Source organism: Theropithecus gelada, chromosome 14 (assembly GCF_003255815.1).
Source record: "Theropithecus gelada isolate Dixy chromosome 14, Tgel_1.0, whole genome shotgun sequence".
NCBI classification, from domain to species: domain Eukaryota; kingdom Metazoa; phylum Chordata; class Mammalia; order Primates; family Cercopithecidae; genus Theropithecus; species Theropithecus gelada.
The window spans coordinates 48,078,922-48,094,956 of NC_037682.1; the positions used below are offsets into that span (position 1 = coordinate 48,078,922).

Here is a 16,035-nt window from a genome sequence, read left to right on the forward strand (position 1 = left end):
TTCCCACTGCATAGAGACCATGAGTGCCTTTTCATCACTTACTCTGCATGTTTGCTCCCAACCAATTCCATCCTTCTAGTATTTAACCTGCCCAAACGCTGTGTGAAGTGCTGATCTCAGCTCTTTTCAAGCTCACATGGTGTTTGCTTGCACCCAAGTGGGAGGCCCATTAAAGCCATTGCTTACCCTGGGCACAGCTACCCAGAGACTAATGACCCTCTGCAAGTGCTCAGGCCAACTCTGACCAGGCTGACCAGGTGCCCCCTCTGCCTCTGCCCATGCCAGGTACAAGATGGTCATTGAGGCCTGCTCTCTGCAGCCAGACATCGACATCCTGCCCCATGGAGACCAGACCCAGATTGGGGAACGGGTTAGTAGCAGCCTCTGAGGGGTTTTTTCAAAGCCAGGACCCCCAACCTATCACACCCTGAGACACTACTCAGGAGAGTGGGTAACTAAGAAATAGGAGACGTTGAAGGCTGAAGAGTTGCCTGTAGTGAGGTCAAACATGATGTCCTTGATGATGTCCTTTGACAGGTTTTCAGTCCTGCTTGGAGGGCAAGGTCAGCTTAGCGCCCTCCCAGGCTGGGATCTTCTTCATTTGTGCCCCAGGTATATACTGAGAGCCCACGCAGCACTGTGCTCAGCCTGGGTGGTGGTGTTCCTGTTCATCCTCCGGATGGGGTCCCCTCCACAAGCTTAGAGGAATAGAATTCTCCTGTGACTGTCCTCCCTTTGTGTGATTTAAATCCCTACCGCCTCTCTCTTTGTTTGCATTGGTCAGATGGTCCCTAGCACCTACAGGATGAATCTTTAAAGACTTGGGGCTCGTGCTCCCCTTTTCCAAATGAATTCAGTAAACACTCAAGTTCCTTCTCTCTGCAAGGCGAGAAGCGGGCAGAGAAGTGGATAGAGCCAGGCCTCCGTCCCAAAGAGCTCACAGTCCAGTAGGGGCCAGGACAGTGTCCCCTGAATGGCTGAGGGCATGATCTGTTCCTCCTCTTTGGTGACAGGGCATCAACCTGTCTGGTGGTCAGCGCCAGCGAATCAGTGTGGCCCGAGCCCTGTACCAGCATGCCAACGTCGTCTTCTTGGTGAGTGCACCAGCTGGCAGTTCCCTTGGGGTCCTGGTCTCTGGCTGCCTCCCAGGCCTAACCTCCACCTCCCCCCGACCCACCATCATCCAACAATCTCCCTCTCCAGGAGTAAACCCCTCCTGCCAGATATATTGCCTAATTATCCTAGTGATAGGGAAACTGAGGCAGGCAAGGAGAGCACGACTGACCCATTGCAGACTCTGCAGTAGCCAATAAGGAGAGGCAAGCTGTAGTTACAGGCGGCCTGTCTGTGGGACAGCCCAACCCCTCAACACTTACGCAGCCCAACTATAAGAATGGCTGATACACGGAATGTGTGCTGCCACTTCCCATCTTATGCCCAGGACAGACATTGCTAATTGTTCACAGCATTATTTCCCATAGAACTTAACTCATCCTCAGAATCCTTCTCAACACAGCACTCCAGGTAACCACTAGCTATCAAACATGAGATAAAACTTATTCGCTATCTTTACGCTACTTTGTGTCAAGCTCTGTTGTGTCAGGTTTCTTGACTGACACTGAAGAATTCTAAGACCCAGTCCTTGGCCTCGAAGATTTAGAATCTGATAAGAGAGGCAGAGCTCACCCAGTTCAAGAGGTCCAGCCCAGTTCAAAACCAAACTGTGCGGCATGAACTATGAGGAGGATTTGTCCAGGGAATTAACTGTGAGGGCTGGAGTAATCAGGGAGGGCTTCCTGGAGAAGAGCCTCAAAGGGAAAGCCGATTAAACAGAAGGAAAGAGGGAGGCCATTTGGAAGAAGGAAGCCCAAGTCTCTGATTCCAGCTTTATTCCCTCCCCTCTCCCTACACCACACGCACAAGCACTCCTTTACTAAAGACACTTCACAGTGGGAAGGTTCTTAGTGTCTGTTACCATCTGACACATGCACAGCATTTTACAAAGCACTGGTGTATTTGCGATCTCTTGTGAGATTTAAACAACCCTGCTAGAGAAAAGTGAGGCAGACATTTTATTTCAGCAAATGTTGATGAAGCGTCTACTCTGTGCCAGCCACAAGCACAAGAAGTGTCAGTTCTTGGGAGTGCCATAGTCAGCAATGGACAAACAACGATCAGATCTGGCTTTGCGCCAGTGTCACGGGAAGAGAGAGGAAGGAAGGGTAGGCGTGGGGGTCAGGACAGAACGCGGAGGAGCTGGTACTTAGGTGAGCGAAGGATGCGTAGGTGTTCACAAGACAGACAAAAAGCAGAACAGTGCTCCAGGCAGAGGAGCAGCTCAGGAGAGGGCCCAGACGGCAGGCTTCCTGGGAACCTGGAATGCAGAGTGCTGGGAAAGCACAGATGGCACATGAGTCTAGAAGGGAAAGTGAGAGGTTATAAAGCACTTGGAACACCAGCCCACAGGGTTTGACTTTAGAGATGATGGGGAGCTGTTGAAGGTCCAGGAGTCAGGCAGTGAAGTGATTAGATCCGTTTGAGAGTGATATCTGACAACTGCCCCATTTTAAGATAAGGTAACCAAGGCCCAGGGAAGTTGGGTGAGTTGTCCAAAGCCACACAGCTAACTAACTTCAGTCCCTAGACCAAAGTTGATAGAACTCTAATGGATTTTATACTCATTGTCACCCCTCCCCGCCATACCTGTCCCTACCCTCTACTCTCCTTCTCTCCCTTCTGCCCAGGATGACCCCTTCTCAGCTCTGGATATCCATCTGAGTGACCACTTGATGCAGGCTGGCATCCTTGAGCTTCTCCGGGACGACAAGAGGACAGTGGTCCTAGTGACCCACAAGCTACAGTACCTGCCCCATGCAGACTGGGTGAGGGGGAACAAGGGGGTCAGGCTACAGGGGCCAGGGCTGGGGAGGCTGTCAAGCATCTTGGCAGGAACCAATCAGTTGTCTTGGTAGCAATTGCTGAGGGCCACAAAGCATAAGAGGCCAGCACTGGATGACTTTATGCACGCTGGGCATCTCAGGGAGACCCTGTACAGGCCAGGGGTTTGGTGTCACCCAGACCCACAGGCACTCCCCATCCTGGCCTGGGCCCCAGTGATACACTCAAGGCTAGCACCAAGAAGTCTCAGGAATAATCACGCGCTCACTTCTCACCTTCTGATTCCTGCCCTTTTGATGACCCATCCCCCTGGCCACCGGGAGTGCCCATTTGGATGGAAAAGCCATCTTCCCACCCTATGACCTTCCCGGGGTGGATGGATGCACCACCCCGGGAATCATATGGGAAATATGGAACCAAACAATAGTAGTAGTAATAGAAACTTCAGGCTGGGTGCAGTGGCTCACACCTGTAATCCCAGCACTTTGGGAGGCCAAGGCAAGAGGTACACTTGAGCCCAGGAGTTTAAGGCTGCGGTGAACCATGATCACGCCACTGCACTCCACTCCAGCCTGGGCGACGGAGTGAGACCTTGTCTCTGAAAACTTGAAAAAATCACACACCGGGGCCTATCATGGGGAGGGGGGAGGGGGGAGGGATTGCATTGGGAGTTATACCTGATGTAAATGACGAGTTGATGGGTGCAGCAGACCAACATGGCACAAGTATACATATGTAACAAACCTGCACGTTATGCACATGTACCCTACAACTTAAAGTATAATAATAATAAATAAATTAAAAAAAAAAAAGAAAGAAAGAAAGAAGAAAGAAAAAGAAAGAAAGAAAGAAAGAAAGAAAGAAAGAAAGAAAGAAAGAAAGAAAGAAAGAAAGAAACTTTAATATTATCAATAGAGTCCAATGTTGTAAAACCCCTCATTAACTAAATTCCCATACTCATCAGTAGGTAGAAAATAATTACTTTTTGATTTATTAGAAAGCATTTGATTTTTAAGAGGGAGATTATGTGACTTTTGAGATCTAGGTCCTGCCTACACCTATATAAATTTTCCTCTGAACAATAGCCAAAATTGAGGCCGTCTCTGAGCTTCAGGCCCGTGCCGAATGGCTCTGCTTATTTTCCCCAAGACAAATCTTCCTTCCACATATAATGAGACCCATCCAGTATAAAAAAGAACCAAAATCACCCAAAGAAAAAAGACCCAAAGAAAAGACCCAAAGACCCAAAGATTTAAATATATATACAGATACAGAAGGTTTGTTTCTGAGTTTCTGTAGTGACCCTGGCAATACCTTGTAGTTCAGGACAATCCTGAGGAACACAGAAGGGCTAGGTTCCTTGAGGAACCAGTGACCAGGACTCTCCAGCCCCTTGAATCCCAGCATAGGGTGGGAGGGGGTGAGGGCAGCAGGGGTGGGTGTCTGAATTAATGGCAGGTCTACGTGGTGGTGTCATTGAGTGTTCCAAATAAAAAGTTTTATTAAGCCGAGTGCAGTGGCTCATGCCTATAATTCCAGCACCTTGTGAGGCCAAGGTGGGTGGACTGCTTGAGCCCAGGAGTTCGAGATCAGCCTGGCGTAACATGGTAAAACCCCGTCCCTACAAAAAAAAAAAAAAAATCAAAAAATTAGCCAGGTATGGATGGTGGTGTGCACCTGTGGTCCCAGCTACTCAGGAAGCTGAGACAGGAGGATGGCTTGAGCCAGGAAGCAGAGATTGCAGTGAGCTGAGATGGTGTCACTGTACCCCAGCCTAGGCAACAGAGTGAGACCCTGTCTAAAAACAAACAAACAAACAAACAAAGATTTATTGATTCCAAAGAGGCATGGCCACACACACTTAGACCAGCAGGTGCTTTGCTAAGCCCTGATGGAGGCTGCCAGACCCGCCGTCAAGAGGAGCTAAGGGTAGTGTACAATGAGCCTGCATAGTGTATGACAGCTGCTGCCATGGGTGGAGTCCTTGTGGGTAACAAGCCTGCCTGAGCAGGATGCACTAATTTGCTCTGCAAACCCAGCCATTGAGAATTGCCCCTCAGATGTACCGAACTCTAGGTCCTAGGAGTATGTTGGTGGGTCTAGGTTATCAATATCAGCCCACTTGCAGTGGATGAGCTGGAGGCCATTTGTAGTGAGGAAAGGGATGTGTCCACCTCCATCTCAGACTCCACATTTGAGGGATGTGACCACCATTCCTCCCCAGCCAGCCCCCAAACTAGGTTTGTTTCTGCCTTTCCAGATCATTGCCATGAAAGATGGCACCATCCAGAGGGAGGGTACCCTCAAGGACTTCCAGAGGTCTGAGTGCCAGCTCTTTGAGCACTGGAAGACCCTCATGAACCGGCAGGACCAAGAGCTGGAGAAGGTGGGTATATCCAGGGGTGGCCAAGCAGCCACCCCTGGATGCGAAGGTTCTGCTAGAACCTGAACTCATAAAGGTCTTCCTATCCTTACTGCCCCAGGAAGCCCCCTAAAGGGTAGATGTGGGAGCTGGGCATGAACTTGCTCCTACCAGAGAAGAGACAGTACCTGTGCCAGGTACCCAGGGCAGAATCAGGTGGGCACCTTTGCCTTATCCTGAGATAGTCAGATACTATTTAGTTGCAAAGTTTCAGAAAATCAACTCAAACTGGCAAAGAAAACTAAGCAAAGAAAACAAGAGGGAGTTAAGGATTTTTTGACCCGTGAAACCAAAAAGTCCAGGTGTGTCATAGCTTTAAGTGTGCTGGAGCCAGGTCGTCAGTGTCATCAGAAATCTGTTTCTCCCACCTCTTGGCTCTGCTGCCCTCAAAGTGGCTCCATTCTCATGGTATCAGTGAGGGCCAGCAGCAGTCTTAGGTTTACATTCTCCCAGCTCAACAACTCTGCCAGAAAAAAAGCGCCTCTTTCACCATAGTTCAGCAAAAGTTCCAGGGCTGAGTCTCATTTGTCCAGTTTGCTCATGTGCCCACCCCTGAACAAATCACTGTGGCCAGGGATGTGGAATATGAGGATTGGCCTGTCCTGAGTCATGTGCCCACTTTGGGAGCCAGACCCACCTGAATCACAGAGACTAAAAATAGGGGAAGAGTGGTTCCCCACAGGGATATGGCGGTGCTATTATCTCATGAAGGGGAAGGACTAAATCCTGGCAAGATGAATGTGTGTCTGTCTGCTCCTCCCTCAGGCAGGGACAATGTGGAAACCTGACATTGGTCATCACTAGGGTAGTTATGCCTTAACTTCCCCTTCCCCCACCAACCATATACCCTGAAGGCATTGGTCAGGCCACATCTGTCTTATAGGAGACTGTCACAGAGAGAAAAGCCACAGAGCCACCCCAGGGTCTATCTCGTACCATGTCCTCGAGGGATGGCCTTCTGCAGGATGAGGAAGAGGAGGAAGGTACAGGCGATGGGACTGGGAGTGAAATTATGGCCTGAGGTCTGATCAGCCACAGAAAGGCTAAGGTTTGGGGTTCTGGGTGTGGTGCAGTAGTGTGCCTTTGATTAAGTGGCTTCCCTCTGTGTGCCTCCGTTGTCCCCTCTGTAAGTGGGGATAAAACACCCCCTGATTCACCCTCAGAGGGATGGAAATGTGTAGCCACAGAGTGGGTTCTTGCGGCCTGCAGAGGAGGCAGCTGAGAGCGATGAGGACGACAACTTGTCGTCTGTGCTGCACCAGCGTGCCGAGATCCCATGGCGAGCCTGCGCAAAGTACCTGTCCTCTGCTGGCATCCTGCTCCTGTCGCTGCTGGTCTTCTCACAGCTGCTCAAGCACATGGTCCTGGTGGCCATTGACTACTGGCTGGCCAAGTGGACCGACAGCGCCCTGACCCTGACCCCTGCAGCCAGGAACTGCTCTCTCAGCCAGGTGTGACCGGTGGCCCGTGGCAGAGACTGGGAGTGGGGGTGGGGGAAGGGCTGAGCCCATGGGCACCCCAGAACCCCAGCTCACTCTCTGCCTGTGAAGGAGTGCTCCCTCGACCAGACTGTCTACGCCATGGTGTTCACGGTGCTCTGCAGCCTGGGCATCGTGCTGTGCCTCGTCACGTCTGTCACTGTGGAATGGACAGGGCTGAAGGTGGCCAAGAGGCTGCACCGCAGCCTGCTGAACCGGATCATCCTAGCCCCTATGAGGTACCCGTCTCCCCTGGCCAGGCTGAGGCTGTGAGCAAGTCACTGTTCTCTGAGCCTTAGTCTTCCCATCTATAAAATGGGTATATACAACCTCTGTCACAAGCTTGTGGAGGTGACTCAAGGAGACAGTGTGTGTAAAAGTGCCCTCCTTGTGCAAGAAGCAGGGAGAAACTGGCATTTACTCAGCCAGATACTGTGACAGGCATTGTGTGTGGTTAGCTCATCTAATTGTCACCATGGCCCTTTAAAGAGAGCGTCTGCACGTCCAGGTAAAGATTGGTTTCTCCTCCCTAAGCAGGTGTAATTTGCCCATCCCCACCCATGAGTTCAGCTCCCTACCCTCCCCTCCCTCTCTCTCCCTCAGCCAGCCTCAGGTTTTGACACTGGGGGAACAGGTAGCTGTTCTATTAATAATTTCCTGTAATGGGATGGATAAAAATCTCAAAGTCCACTTGATGTCAAAGAGGTTTAAAGTTGTCACTTCCCAATTGGTTGGCCAACTTGGTTTAAAAACACAACAGGCCAACAGGTTTTCTGGCCCCTTGTCAAGGCTAGACCTCACTGTCTAACTGCACTTTTCACTTTCCAGCCTCATGAGTTTTCCGTGGCCCACAGATATGGCCGCCGAGTTTACTGACTCTGTTTGCCCCAGCTCTGTAATTCTGAAACTCCCTGGTTGGGGTTGGGCTGACTCTGGGTCAGCCAGCCAGCAGGCTGTCCCCAGGGCCCTGTTCCCCTTGGCAGGTTGTCCCTCTGGAGAGGACTCTGTGTCCCAGGAGGACAGCTGCTGAGTCAGGCCGAGCCGGCAGCTGAGAAAAGCGGCAGTGGTCAGATGGGCTTGAGAACCTGAGAGGCTAATGAAAGGCCAGCGCCCCTTTGGGCAGCTGCAGGAATTCACGGGGATACAGGCCAGATATCTACAAATTGGCAGAGGACGCCAGACCCGTGAATGACTCCAAAGACACTTACATGAAATAAGTAACTATCTCATTCAGTAAACAGGAAGTAAATCAATGGACAAATGAGTAACTCTTCCTCTGACTGCCTCTTAGGTTTTTTGAGACCACGCCCCTTGGGAGCATCCTGAACAGATTTTCATCCGACTGTAACACCATCGACCAGGTACAGAGGACGGTGCCACACTTTCTCCCTGTCCAGAGACACCCCGGACCCCTGGGGGCTTCTCCTGTCTGAGGCTGGGTTCCCCAGATCAGGTGATCACAGCCCTCCGGGAGGAAGCCAGTGTCCCTGATCTGATTATAATGCTGCCTCAGGGCTGGGGCCTCCCCGGTGGGAGCCTCATAATAAGGCTGAGGGAAACCAGATCCCTTTATCTTCCACCAGAGATCCCACTGGCTCTCTCTAGTAAAGTTCCAGCATATTCTGAACCAAGGTCGCTGACTGTATGGAGAATATTCATTTTTGATTCAGCCTGTGTTCTTTATTTACCATCGTACTAGATGGTATGAAAACAAAATCTTGATTCCTGCCTCAGGGAGTCTACCTTGTAGCTGGAAAGATAAGATGTGTGCCTATAATAAAGTGAGAGCAAGTCCGGGCTCAGTGCCTCACTCCTGTAACCCCAACACTTTGGTAGGCGGAGGCAGGCGGATCACTTGAGACCAGGTGTTCAAGACCAGCCTGGCCAACATGATGAAATCCCTTCTCTACTAAAAATACAAAAATATTAGTCAGGTGTGTTGGCAGGCACCTGTAATCCCAACTACTCGGGAAGCTGAGGCAGGAGAATCATTTGAACCCGAGAGGCAGAGGCTGCAGTGAGCTGAGATTACGCTGCTACATCTAGTCTGGGCAACAGTGAGACTCGGTCTCAGAAAAATAAAGGATCAAAAAATAAAGTGAGAGCAAAACATGATGGCCGGTAGCACTCTAAACACAGTTAATACCAAAACTCACCTCACTCTCTCCCCCTCGTCTCCCTCAGCACATCCCATCCACACTGGAGTGCCTGAGCCGCTCCACCCTGCTCTGTGTCTCAGCCCTGGCCGTCATCTCCTATGTCACACCTGTGTTCCTCCTGGCCCTCTTGCCCCTGGCCATCGTGTGCTACTTCATCCAGAAGTACTTCCGGGTGGCGTCCAGGTGATGGCCTCAGGGGTGATGGGTGGGAGGTGCTTTGCAATGTGCAGTTTGCTAGACTCATCGTTATAGAAGTAGTAGGGTCATGTTCCCTCCAAAAAATAAAAGCAAAAAACAGAAATGAAGGAAATAGAAATATCCACATTTTATTCCACTACCCTAGTATAATAGTCTGCCAACACACTCACACACTGAGGTTGACATCTGAATTATTTCCTTGGGAGATATGGTCAGGACTGGAATTGCTAGGTCATGATAAATGCACATTTTATGCCCTTCATTCATTTTGCCAACGTGCTTCCCAGGAGGGTTGCGTCATTCTAGTGGTCAGGCTGATTGCCAGTGCATGAAATCGGAGGGCACCTGATTGAAGCACTGTTACGATAACATCTGCCAGCACATGTGAGTCCAGAGTGTAGCTGTAAGCCTTGACTTGAGGGAGCCTCTCACAGCCATTCTCATGGATCACATTTGCCCTCGTGAGCTTTGGATCCATTCACACGTCTTTCCTCATCAACATTTTCTAAGAATGTTCTCTAGGGAGTTCTTTCTGAGAGTGATTCTGCTAAAGTCATAGATTCAAAGAATTGTAGGAAAAAAATTAAAGAACCTCTAGGCCAGTGTTTCTCAAACTGCCAATTACAACCCATCAGTGGGTCATGAAATCAGTATCATGGATCACAACCAGCATTTTTTAAAAAATGAAATAGAACAGAAAACATCAGACTGTATTCATAGAGTAACAGCAAACTTTGCCTCATGAAACCTTTGTTTTGGTCATGTAGGTGTGTGAGTACTGACTTGTGAGATAAAATATATTTCTGACTGCAGGTTGTGGTCAGAAAGGTTAAGTACCTTTCCCAAGGGCATATAGTTGGCTAGAAACTAGAGTCGAGACACTTATTAGCAATAATAAATAATAAAATTTAGATGCATTTTGGCCACAATTACCTGTCCCAAAGGATCAACATTTGTATAAATGGCTTTTTGCTTGGATGATCCAGAATGGCCCGACACCCACACGAGCAACATAGCTTGTTGGCACTCATAAAATTACAGTGGCTTTCAAAGTGCTGCACAAGCTGTTCTACAAAGTTCATTTCTTCTGCCAGAGAAATAGCCCGGTCTCTCTGGCACCCACTCTGACCCTGGAGACAGTTTATCAGGGAAATCAACTTCCTGCATTCCAAATTGGCCTCCCTGTCACTGATGTGCTTGTCAAAGTGCAGCTTTGGGGAGCAGGAGGCAATTCTGCTGCCATGGAAGCCTCTGGCCTTACCCCAAGATGAAACCTATCATTTCATCACATCACTGGCCAGGGTCTAAAGAGCTCCTTGATGGGGTAAGTGGAAGACGGAGTTGAATGCTTTGAGTTTGGTCTTCTGTTCCTTTGGCCAGCTGTCTCAAGGTTCAGCTTGTTCACCTGTAAAATGGAACTAACACTGCCTGCCCAGCCTTAGCTCAGCTCGAGGCTGTGCACAGAAGTACAGGGACAGATGGCCACCTGGGGTGGACAATACTCAGGAAAGCAGTAACTATGCCCCACTTCAGGCTGTGTGTAAGCATTGTACATAAACGATCTCATTCAGTGCTCACAACAGCTTGATGGGCTGGAGTCACTGTCTTCCCCCTTCACGGGTAAGAAGCTAAGGCCTGGAGAGGTGAGGCCGTTCATCCACACAGCAGTAGCAGGTGGAGCTAGGCTTCAAGTCCAGGCCGAGCCCTGAGCCTGCCCTCTTAACTATTCCACTCTGTTCCCCACCATAGGGACCTGCAGCAGCTGGATGACACCACCCAGCTTCCACTGCTCTCGCACTTTGCTGAAACTGTGGAAGGGCTCACCACCATTCGGGCCTTCAGGTATGAGTCCACATTCCCCCAAGGTAGGAGTGGAACAGGGGTGGGGCCAGGGGCACAGGCCATGAGATTTGATTCTCAGGGCTCCACTTAGGAAGGCCAAGGACACGTCTCTCTCAAGCCACCTCAGGCCCCAAGGCCCAAGGGATATCCACCAGCAGGGACAGGCCAGGTGGGCTCCCACTGAATGTTCTAGAGAGGAAAATTCCAGCTCTGTAGACAAGCCTAGGGCCTCTATGAGGCAGAGTATGAAAAAAAAACAAAGCTGGGACAAGTCTTCATGTATCAATGCTAGAAAGGGCCTTAGGTGCAGGCCACCATGAGCCCTTCTTTTATTAAGGAGCTCCTGTGTGCAAAACACTATGTTCAATACTGTACAGGCCAATCCCACTCATTCTGCACTGCAACCCTCGGTGCTGAGAATGGTCATTTCCACTGCACAGATAAGGAAACTGAGGTGCAGAGATGTTCTATACCCGTTCTGTGTAAGGTACCACAAAGCCCAGACCTGAACATATTTGCTCATGCAACTAACATTTACTGAGCCCCGACCATGTGCAAAGCCCCATGCCAGGCACTAAAAAGATGAGTCAAATGAGCCACTGCCCTGCAGGCATTTAGAGCCCAGACTTTGGGCAGGCCAGGATAAACCCATGTGACAAGTACTCTGAAAAAAGCGGATTCAAGGGCTGTGGGAGCATAGAAGAGAGACAGTCAGGGAAGGTTTTTGTAGAGGAGGTGTCATCAGAACTAAGACTCAAAGGAGGGGCAGGAGTTCACCAGGCTGGAGGAATTCCTGAAAACTTCAGTGCCCCTACCATCCTCTCACTATCCTGAGTGGTGATGTTGAGGTGGACAGGAGCATCTGAGGCTGCCTGGCAAGTGGAGGAAGCTGTTGTTCCCCACTTCCCAAGGGCCTGTCTGATCTCCTGGGGCATCTCTCTTTCAGTGAGGCAGGCCAGAGACCCCTGACACACATAGTTGGGCTCTTTTCTCATCTTCACGCAGAGAGTGATAATAGGTTATTTTTAGGGTGGCACAGCTGCACGAAGTGTGACAGTAACCATGAGACATCAAGCCCTGTGTCCAGGAGTAACCCTAGGGCACAAGGGCCAGCCAAGGGCCCAGAGAGGCTTACATCTCCTCCCCCAACCCCTGAAGTCCAGCTTCAGCCCTGGAGAGGTACCCAGGCCCCTCTGCCCACTCCCTGAAGCACCTAGGGCCAGTGGAAAGCCACCTCTTAGGGATCTTGTCTAGGTAAAGAAGAGCAGAACAAAGCTCTGCCTTGGCCTTGGCGCTGCTCCCTGGACATCCCTCACCCCTGGACAAGACCATGCTGTGTCTTCCACAAAGAAGCTCCCTGGGGACTGGATTATGACTCTATAGTCTCCTCCCAGTCTCCTCTTCTCAAGCCTGAACTTCTCCCATTCCTTCACTTCCAGGTCCCTCCACATTACTGAGCCTAGCCTTTGCTCTAAGTTTTGATGATTTCCCTCTCTAAATTGGTGTCTCAAAGGGCCCTGGGGTAGAGAGATGGTGACTCTTCTAAAGTGGACCAGATCCCCTTGTATGCAGATCCCAGCTTCCAGTAAGCAGCCTCCTATCGGGCCAAACCTGTGGTCAGCCAGAGTCACTGCTACCCAGTGAGGTCTTCCACACCCTACTGACACGGTGAATGATTTTTAAATTTGAATGAAAGGCTTTTTAATCAACCCCGTACACGTTTAATGCATTGGCTTTAACCCAGCAGCCTGTTGAGAGCTATTACCATTTATTGATTGCCCACTTACTGCGTGCCAGGCACCGTGCTAAGTGTTGTATGTGCATCATTACATTTAATCCTCACAAGAACTGCATAACATCGGTACGAGTCACCACATTCTTCAGACGCAGAAACGAGACCCAGAGAGGCTGGGTAATCAAACCAAGGTCACACAGACTGCGGGGGCTGGCGCTGAGCTTGGAACTCAGGTTTGCCTGACCTTCTGGGCTTTCCTAAGAGACTTCATTTTTTCCCAAAAGAGTTTCAAGAGTGCCCAGCACTGGGCTCAGTGGTGGGCCCGGAGGTTATTTTCGTTCATATAGGAACTTTCACTTCCCCATTTTATTCATGAGAAAACTGAGTCTCAATCCTGACACATAGCCAGGAAGTTGTGACATTCAGGCTCCAACCTGGGTTTACATGGCTGCGAGCTGGGGCTCTTTTCCAGTCCTCAGACACACTGTCGCATGCCTGTGGCAGAAGCTCCCATCTCATACTTGCCAACCCTCAACTCACGCAGTCCTGAGACCCACATACACTGAGTGCCTCACAGTCCTATAACGTGCACGTGCCCTGATGCACACACATCTTCAACGCGCACTTACTCGAACCCTTCAGGCATGGTTTCACACTCGCCTCAGACACGTCACCCTCCCACACATCTCCACCCTGGAGGTATGCAGGAGCAATGCTCTCTCCCACCTCAGAGCCTCCCTTCACTCCCCTCAGACACATGCCCTCTCTCCACCCAGAGACAATCAAAGCTGAACAAACACCTTCCAGGAGTGAAAAGCAAATGCCCAGTAAGATACGTCTTGGGTGCCTGTGTGTCCCCTAAGTTTGGTCCTATCAAACCAGCGATGATGAGACAGTTTTTCTTTCATTCCTTCCTCCATCATCAAACAAGTGCTCCTGCATCTCCTATGTCAGCAAGGTCTGAGGGAAGTGGCCAAGGAGAGTGATGACCGCAGCCCAGGCTGGTCAGAGGGAGGAGGCAGGTCCATGCACAGCAACTCAGGGAAAACATGATGAGGACCCAAGGATGAGAAAGAAGCCTCCAGAGTTCCCTGGACAGAGAGATTTCATCTATTTCAGAGGGTCGGGGGAGTGCCATGCATTCATCCAACAAATATTTATTGATAGTGCCAGGCACTGGGATACATTGGTGAATCAAACAGACATGGCCTCCATCTTCATGGAATTTACAGTCTATTGAGGGAGATGATTATAAACAGCTAGAGAAATGCATGTACAACAGATACTGTGGAGCAAACAGGTTGCAGAGAATAATAGAGGAAACCTACTTTATAGTAAGGTAGTGGCCAGGAAGAGCCTCTCTGAGGAGGCAGCATTTAAGGTAAGGCCTGAAGCTTGAGTTGAGCCAGCCTTATTAAGAGCAAGGGTGAAAGCCTTCCAGGCAAAGGGAATAGTGTATGCAAAGGCCCTGGGGTAGGGAAGACTTTAGTATTGTCACAGAGCTTTTAAAAGGCTGACTGGGTGCAGCATAGTGTGTGGGGTGTTTGTGGCAGGAATTAGGTTGGCAGGAGGGGGTTCTTCATCCTATAAGCAGTGGGAGGTCATTAATTTTTTTTTTTTTTTTTGAGGCAGAGTCTCACTCTGTCACCCAGGCTGGAGTGCAGTGGGGTGATCTCGGCTCACTGCAACCTCCACCTCCTGGGTTCAAGTGATTATCCTGCCTCAGCCTCCCAAGTAGCTGGGATTATGGGTGTGCACCACCATACTCAGCTAATTTTTGTATTATTACTAGAGACAGAGTTTCACCATGTTGGCCAGGCTGGTCTTGAACTCTTGACTCAGGTGATCCGCCCGCCTCAGCCTCCCAAAGGGCTGGGATTACAGGGGTGAGCCACCGCGTCTGGCCGGAGGTCATTAATATTCTAAGCAGTGGGGAGAGGACACGGTTTGTGATTTACATAGATTACGCCAGCCACTGTGTGGAGCGTGAACTGTAGGGAGACAGCAGGTAGATGTATTCAGGAAGCTCATGCAGTAGTCCAGGTGAGAGTTTGTGGTGGGCGGGAAGCAGGATAGAGGGGGAGGGAGGCAAGGACTCTTTTGGAGATAGACATAAGAGGACTTGCCAAGGGGCTGAATGTGAATCCAGGTGATTCCTGGGTGAGAAACCAGGTAAAGGGCGGTGCTCCTTATTATAACGGGAAAGACCTAGAGAAAATGGGTCTTGGGGTGAAAACAAGAGTTTGGAGGAGGTAGGGACTCTGGACAGGTTTGAATAAGCAGAAAGGAGCAAGGCGGACATTCCAGAGGGGATGAAGTGGCCACGGTGGCATGTCTGGGGACTGGAGAGGCCCTGGTGTCTCCCTCTGCAGGTAGGGAGACTCCTAGGAGCTATGTGGACCAACACTGTTCCCTTAGGAGTTTCTCATTCTCCCTCCAGGTACGAGGCCCGGTTCCAGCAGAAGCTTCTCGAATACACAGACTCCAACAACATTGCTTCCCTCTTCCTCACGGCTGCCAACAGATGGCTGGAAGTCCGAATGGCAAGTGCTACTCCCCCCTACCCTGGCCCCCGCAGAGGGCTTCTGATAGCAGGGTGGGGCCAGAGCAAGAGCACACAGGGACCTGGGAATGAAAGAGAGGATAGGATACCAGATCGTGTGGACACCAAGCCTTCCTGCTTCCTCCAGCGCTGGTGGTCCTCCTAGTGTCTAGCCTGCACTCCTTTTCCCCATATCACTGCCTGGCGGCTTGTGTATCTGAGGTGTGTGCCAGTGGCTAGAATAATTGTGAATGCGTATCTGCAATGGGTCATATGACACCCACATTGTGTGTGTTTGTGGGCCAGCTGAGGCGTGTGTGTTAAAGGGTGTGCAGAGGCTGGGGGGTCGGGGGGCATGAGCTTGTGGGACATGTTGGCTCCTGGGGCTCCAGTCTTTGCAGCCCTTGTGTGTGTCTGATGATGTGTGCGTGAGTTGCAGGGTTGGGGTGGAGGTCTTGCTGAGCTGCTCTTTGCTCCAAAAGGGAGTGAGGTGGAACAGGGGCCTGTGGCTCCAACCCCCAAACGCCCAGGCCAGCTCCTCTCCCTCCGCAGGAGTACATCGGTGCATGTGTGGTGCTCATCGCGGCCGTGACCTCCATCTCCAACTCCCTGCACCGGGAGCTCTCTGCTGGCCTGGTGGGCCTGGGCCTCACCTATGCCCTAATGGTGAGTGGCAGTGGGCTAGGGCAGAGGAGGGGTCAGACGCCAGCACTCCTGGAGCATCTTCCCCACTGGAGACAGGAGACACCCCCAGGCCTTAC

General features: G+C 50.7%; 1 protein-coding gene across 5 annotated transcripts in view; it reads left to right on the top strand.

The window, feature by feature from the left end:
• Nucleotides 1-16,035, top strand: part of ABCC8 (ATP binding cassette subfamily C member 8) — an 84,608-nt gene that overhangs the window by 63,886 nt on the left and 4,687 nt on the right. For all 5 annotated transcript variants that reach the window (XM_025357064.1, XM_025357065.1, XM_025357066.1 and 2 more), the window contains exons 20-31: nucleotides 286-370; nucleotides 1,014-1,094; nucleotides 2,745-2,882; nucleotides 5,159-5,284; nucleotides 6,204-6,303; nucleotides 6,530-6,771; nucleotides 6,871-7,037; nucleotides 8,090-8,159; nucleotides 8,983-9,140; nucleotides 10,905-10,997; nucleotides 15,173-15,275; nucleotides 15,827-15,940. In XM_025357064.1, the coding sequence (XP_025212849.1) occupies nucleotides 286-370; nucleotides 1,014-1,094; nucleotides 2,745-2,882; nucleotides 5,159-5,284; nucleotides 6,204-6,303; nucleotides 6,530-6,771; nucleotides 6,871-7,037; nucleotides 8,090-8,159; nucleotides 8,983-9,140; nucleotides 10,905-10,997; nucleotides 15,173-15,275; nucleotides 15,827-15,940 (1,477 nt within the window). The remainder of the gene's footprint in view (nucleotides 1-285; nucleotides 371-1,013; nucleotides 1,095-2,744; nucleotides 2,883-5,158; nucleotides 5,285-6,203; nucleotides 6,304-6,529; nucleotides 6,772-6,870; nucleotides 7,038-8,089; nucleotides 8,160-8,982; nucleotides 9,141-10,904; nucleotides 10,998-15,172; nucleotides 15,276-15,826; nucleotides 15,941-16,035) is intronic.